Source organism: Entelurus aequoreus, linkage group LG10, assembly GCF_033978785.1.
Source record: "Entelurus aequoreus isolate RoL-2023_Sb linkage group LG10, RoL_Eaeq_v1.1, whole genome shotgun sequence".
In the NCBI taxonomy this organism is placed as follows: Eukaryota; Metazoa; Chordata; class Actinopteri; order Syngnathiformes; family Syngnathidae; genus Entelurus; species Entelurus aequoreus.
In genome coordinates, this window is record NC_084740.1 from 21,927,032 (window position 1) to 21,934,096 (window position 7,065).

At 39.5% G+C, this 7,065-nt stretch overlaps 1 protein-coding gene across 1 annotated transcript in view; it reads right to left on the minus strand.

Annotated features, from left to right (window-relative positions):
• LOC133658366 (probable G-protein coupled receptor 149) overlaps positions 1-7,065 on the minus strand; it is a 35,991-nt gene that overhangs the window by 26,343 nt on the left and 2,583 nt on the right. Inside the window, exon 2 of the mRNA XM_062060294.1 lies at positions 996-1,176. Within this exon, the coding sequence (XP_061916278.1) occupies positions 996-1,176 (181 nt within the window). The remainder of the gene's footprint in view (positions 1-995; positions 1,177-7,065) is intronic.

Here is a 7,065-nt window from a genome sequence, read left to right on the forward strand (position 1 = left end):
TACTGATATACTGTATTACTGATCCGTATACAGTCGTGGTCAAAAGTTCACATACACTTGTAAAGAACATCATGTCATGGCTGTCTTGAGTTTCCAATTATTTCTACAACTCTTATTTTTTTTGTGATAGAGTGATTGGAGCACATACTTGTTGGTCACAAAAAACATTCATGAAGTTCTTTTATGAATTTATTATGGGTCTACTGAAAATGTGAGCAAATCTGCTGGGTCAAAAGTATACATACAGCAATGTTAATATTTGCTTACATGTCCCTTGGCAAGTTTCACTGCAATAAGGTGCTTTTGGTAGCCATCCACAAGCTTCTGCTTGAATTTTTGACCACTCCTCTTGACAAACTGTGTTACTTTTCTGACATGGACTTGTTTCTTCAGCATTGTCCACACGTTTAAGTCAGGACTTTGGGAAGGCCATTCTAAAACCTTCATTCTAGCCTGATTTAGCCATTCCTTTACCACTTTTGACGTGTGTTTGGGGTCATTGTCCTGTTGGAACACCCAACTGCGCCCAAGACCCAACCTCCGGGCTGATGATTTTAGCTTGTCCTGAAGAATTTGGAGGTAATCCTCCTTTTTCATTGTCCCATTTACTCTCTGTAAAGCACCAGTTCCATTGGCAGCAAAACAGGCCCAGAGCATAATACTACCAATCAATCAATGAATCAATCAAATTTTACTTATATAGCCCTAAATCACAAGTGTCTCAAAGGGCTGCACAAGCCACCATGCTTGACGGTAGGTATGGTGTTCTTGGGATTAAAGGCCTCACCTTTTCTCCTTCAAACTTATTGCTGGGTATTGTGGCCGAACAGCTCCATTTTTGTTTCATCTGACCACAGAACCTTCCTCCAGAAGGTCTTATCTTTGTCCATGTGATGTACTGCATTAACTTGTCACATATAATCCAAATGATGAAGCTTGTTTTTGTAAGGACAATCAACAGGTATATCGTCAGTCAATATTTTAATTCTACTCACCCGGGGGGTCTGGCATCGGCTCACGTTTGCAGTCAATGAAGCAGCCGCACGGCATGTGGATCCAGCGCTTAGACAGCACAAAGAGCGGCGTGACCGCGGGGGCCAGCAAAGTGAGAAGGAAGCTGAGGGTTTCCAGGGACGAGCTGCGAGCGTTGGCTGCATGGCGCACCAGCACCAGAGTCTGTCAATGAAACGCAAGAGGAAATGAATTCACCGCCAAGGTGCTGCTGATGGAAGATGTAAGAGGGTGAAGAAGGAGGAGACCACAGAGGGAATCACTTCTTTATCAGTGCTGAGAGGATTTTTGGATACTTTGAGGTTAAGATTTTAAATCATTGAGTGTCTTTAACCCAAATATATACACTATATTGCCAAAAGTATTTGGCCACCCGCCTTTACTCACATATGAACTTGAAGTGCCATCCCATGGAATTGTCCAAAATGTTTTGGTATCCTGGAGCATTCAAAATTCCTTTCACTGGAACTAAGGGGCCAAGCCCAACTCCTGGAAAAACAACCCCACACCATTATTCCTCCTCCACCAAATTTCACACTCGGCACAATGCAGTCTGAAATGTAGCGTTCTCCTGGTAACCTCCAAACCCAAACTGGTCCATCAGATTGCCAGATGGAAAAGCGTGATTCATCACTCCAGAGAAGGCGTCTCCACTGCTCTAGAGTCCAGTGGCGACGTGCTTTACACCACTGCATCCCACAATTTGCATTGCACTTGGTGATGTATGGCTTAGATGCAGCTGATCGGCCATGGAAACCCATTCCATGAAGCTCTCTGCGTACTGTACGTGGGCTAATTGGAAGGTCACAAGAAGTTTGGAGCTCTGTAGCAACTGACTGTGCAGAAAGTCTTTGCACTATGCGCTTTAGCATTCGCTGACCCCTCTCTGTCAGTTTACGTGGCCTACCACTTGGTGGCTGAGTTGCTATTGTTCACAAACTCTTCCATTTTCTTATAATAAAGTTGACTTTGGAATATTTAGGAGTGAGGAAATTTCACGACTGGATTTGTTGCACAGGTGACATCTTATGACAGTTCCATGCTGGAAATCACTGAGCGCGGCCCATTCTTTCACAAATGTTTGTAGAAACAATCTCCATGCCTAAGTGCTTGATTTTATACACCTGTGGCCGGGCCAAGTGATTAGGACACCTGAGTCTCATCATTTGGATCGGTAGCCAAATACTTTTGGCAATATAGTGTATATACAAACGCTCTATGATACGTTTGTACATGCATCAGATGATCATACTGACAGCTGTTTCCTATTACAGTTATCATGTTTAGTTACAAAGGGAAATTATAATATATGTTGATCGAAGCATTTTGACACATATTGGACCTATTTGTGGTGAATTATACCGTGTACCGTTTTCTTATATGATTGTGAAGTAGCATGTGTTTGTATTTGGTCACAGAATCCTTTCGAGGATTATTCTACTAAGGAAGTATGCCTTTAGATGGCTTCAAAAGTGCACATGTCCATCACAAACTATCCGTAGAGTGGTGGCTTTGTGTCCAGGAAATTGGAATCCTACAGGAATGCAGGTTTGATAATAAAAACATTAGCAACATTTGGTAGGAAGCCCCCACAGGTAGGAGTAGGGGATTGGGATCGCAAGTCACCCGACTCAAACTGATCAAAGGAATAATGTCAGGGAAAGATTGACTGGCCGGCTCCAAGGCTAGAGTTACAAAGAGTAGGGGTCTTCGGGAAGGGGTATTTATCACTGTGGCCTGAGAGGACAAGAGAAGAGTGATCAGGCCCATACTCTATCTCCTGGAAGCTGCAGCTCCAGTCTGAGGCTTCCTGAAAGAAATCAAGCTTTTTGTTCGACGATTCCACCTTCTTGGCTCATCACTCATCACACGACCATCAAATATACAACATCTGCAATACATGTTAAAATTGCTCCTAATAAAGTTTTAATCGGCATATGAATATCTATTGTACCTGTAAAAAGACAATAATTTACGCACCAATCTCTGAAACTCAATTCCAATATTAATAATTTTCAGTGTTGCAGGTAATGGGATTTCTGCTTGCTGGCTTGGTGGCATTTATGATCCAATATTCTTTATTTACTCTGTAGGAAAGTAAATGTCCTATCAGCAGGTAGCACACGTGGTAGGTCTAATGCCAAAAGGTATTTTAAAATACCTATTCTCTCAGACGCCTGTCAAGGTTGATGCAAAACAGTGATGAAAGCTGGATTTACTGTCAGGAAAAACTAGCGCCGCTATTTGCTAACTGCAGACTAGCACTGTTAATTGCTAGCTGCCAACTAGAGCGCTAATAGCTAGCTGGCAACTAGCGCTACTAATTGCTAGCTGAAAACTAGCATTGGTAATAGCTAACTATAAAAACAAGCTACTAGCTACCTGGAAACTAGAGTGCTAAACACTAGCTGCTTTAAATGCAAGTTAAAGTGAGTACGGTGGTCATATCAATGCCGTTCATGAACTATACGACATTATAGTCATCAATGTTAAAGTGTATTTAAAAAAATGTGAACGTGTGGAAATATTGCAGGTGATATATAAAAAAACAAACATGTTTGAAGTTTTCTAATCAACCAACAATTGAACTACCCCCTGCAGTACCTCTGCGGACTCGCTAGGGGTAACCCATCCCCTGTTGAAGACCTCTGGTCTAGATCATATTGAATATGTTTGGAGTACATTTTGCATAGATTTTGCTCCACATCACATTTGTAACCCGTTGTTTGAGTATGTCTGCAGATGGTTCGTTTGTGGAGGCGTTGCCAGATAGCAAATCAAACCCTTTATGACCCACTATCTCCGAAAATATGGACATGTACCGTTTGAAAATGTACAATTTCAATATATATCATGAAGATGAACATCACCTCTATTTTTTCCTGGACACCACCAAAATTAAACTTCATAAACAATGTATAGATTTGCCGGTCACAACATTACGCTGTAGGTGCACCTGCACACTCTGGGATCGATACAGAGCTAAATGCATAAAAAAGGGAGCATTCATCTCACTGCATGTGCTTATGCCACCATTAGATGAAAATAATACTTGATCCTATCTTTTATCATGTTTTCTCAAACAATTGCACATTGTAATTACAAGCTGTGGTCTCTTAAAGTACCAGTAGAGTGGAAAAAACAAGTGGACCTTATATGCTTAATTGTGTTTTATTGTATCCATTAAACCAGAGCTGGGCAAAATACGGCCCGCGGGCTACATGCGGCCCTTTATGATTTTCAATTTGGCCCGCCGGACGTTCTACATAATTTTTTTAGACCTTTAACATGAAAAGTGTATTTGCCATTATGATGTGCAGTGATGTTTTTAAATGACCGTAAGTCTTGAACTATAGAAAGTATTTCAATGGTTGAAATCTGCACTTTTGAGTGTTGTAGGAGTTATTAGGGTAATCTTGTAGGTCACAGCAGCTCAGACCAGGAACAAAGCAGAGTCGGCGGGGTTTGTTTTCAGAGCAGCCAGCCCCAAACACTTATGTCAGGAACAGATGCGGAAGCAGATTTTTACCTGATAATATATCATATTGTAGATGTTTATTACACTTGTATTCAAATTTTGCTGTTTGTTACATTTTTGTTGTGTTTTGATTGATTGTAAAAGATACACAACTATGGAGGAGCTGGTCTGAGAAGTTTAGCACATAGCAATACTGCTACATGATGCTTAGTGTTTCACTAAAGCTGGATTTGTTTAGCAGAGCTTCTAAAAGCTCATCCACCTTATATTCAGGATAAAAAATATAAGGTTTTGGATCATAATTTTGCCCCAAATAATCGTTGTTGGCTCTCACGAAGTCTGCATGATTTGCATTGTTGTTGATGGGGAAGGGATCTGTGGTTCCTACTTCTACGTCACGTGACCGGCTTCTTCATTATCTCTCAAATTAGCTCGGGAATCTCAGTGAGCTTGATATTATTTTGAGCATTTTTATTTGTTCACAAACTTTATATATTTATCTGTGTCATAAATTAAATATATATGATAATATATAAATAAAGTACTATACATCTATCTAATAGCTTCAATATAGAGGCAACTTGTTTTCCACTCTACTGGTACTTTAACACAGAGTGATTGTTCTACGCATACAAGACGGGAGGTGCATTCAAGGTCCACCACACAGAGTAGGATGCCTCAATGCCTGACAGAAATGAAAAATAATGATAATAAATGGTATTTGTTGTGCAAATTACATTTGAATACATCTTAAAAGTGCTATAGTACAAACCGACATTTGAAACAAATGAAGCTTCGCCATTAAAACAATACTAAGACTCAGTGAAACATAAGAGACATAAAATATGGAAAATAATTGGTCTTCTAAATGTGGTTATTTACAAATAACAGTGATAGCAAATTGTCATATCGTTACATCCTTAATCTTTGTGGAATGTTCTAATATATTTTGTTTTTAAGAATGTGTTGCGGGCCAATAAAAAAAAAGCTTTGGCACCCAAGGCCCCCAGGGCCACACTTTAAACACCCCTTATAGGGACACTTGCTATTTTGTAACCAAGCTAAGTTGTTAGTGTTTTGTTAGGTGTGTTTTTGCCAGCTGCTTACCATCATTGGCATCCACAAAGTAACCCTGACCACCGCCAGGACCATGGAGAAGCGCTTTTGTGCAAACACTCCAGGCGTGTCAGCAGATTTTTACTTGATAATGTATCATATTGTAGGTGTTTATTACACTCTGCATTCATATTTTGCTGTTGTTACATTTTTGTTGTGTTTTGCTTGATTGTAAAAGATACACAACTATGGAGGAGCTGGTCTGAGAAGTAAAAGATGTTCATATATTGTTAATATTCAGTGTTTTATTGTTCATATGTAATATTGCAAATCCCACTTTCTTTCTTTTCATGTACATTTTGAGTGTCCCATTCAGTAAAAAACTGTAAAATTCCATTCCATTTATTTTGAGGCGGTCTGTCATTATGTTTTAGGAACTTGGACATTGTGACTTTTGGTATTAGTGTTCCTGAAAAAAAGGGAGCCAAACACACATACTGTACAGCAGATTTTTACAGCTAAATATGTACATATCATTTATACACATTGGCCCCGCAGACACATATTTTTCTCTCAAGGTGGCCCCCGAGTCAAAATATTTGCCCGACTCTGCATTAAACCATATACAGTGAGTTTGACACATCTACTTTATACCTTTTATTTGTGGAATGTTCTGGTCCGGGTTTATTTTTGTTTTTAAGAATGTGTTGCTGGCCAATACAAAAAAAGCTGTGGGCAGCAAAAGGCCCCAAGGGCCACACTTGCTATTTTGTAACCAAGCTAAGTTGTTAGTGTTTTGTTAGGTGTGTTTTTGCCGGCTGCTTACCATCATTGGCATCCACAAAGTAACCCTGACCACCGCCAGGACCATGGAGAAGCGCTTTTGTGCAAACACTCCAGGCGTGTCAGCAGATTTTTACTTCATAATGTATCATATTGTAGGTGTTTATTACACTCTGCATTCATATTTTGCTGTTGTTACATTTTTGTTGTGTTTTGCTTGATTGTAAAAGATACACAACTATGGAGGAGCTGGTCTGAGAAGTAAAAGATTTTCATATATTGTTAATATTCAGTGTTTTATTGTTCATATTTAATATTGCAAATCCCACTTTCTTTATTTTCATGTACATTTTGAGTGTCCCATTCAGTAAAAAACTGTAAAATTCCATTCCATTTATTTTGAGGCGGTCTGTCATTATGTTTTAGGAACTTGGACATTGTGACTTTTGGTATTAGTGTTCCTGAAAAAAAGGGAGCCAAACACACATACTGTACAGCAGATTTTTACAGCTAAATATGTACATATCATTTATACACATTGGCCCCCCAGACACATATTTTTCTCTCAAGGTGGCCCCCGAGTCAAAATATTTGCCCGACTCTGCATTAAACAATATACAGTGAGTTTGACACATCTACTTTATACCTTTTATTTGTGGAATGTTCTGGTCCGGGTTTATTTTGTTTTTAAGAATGTGTTGCTGGCCAATACAAAAAAAGCTGTGGGCAGCAAAAGG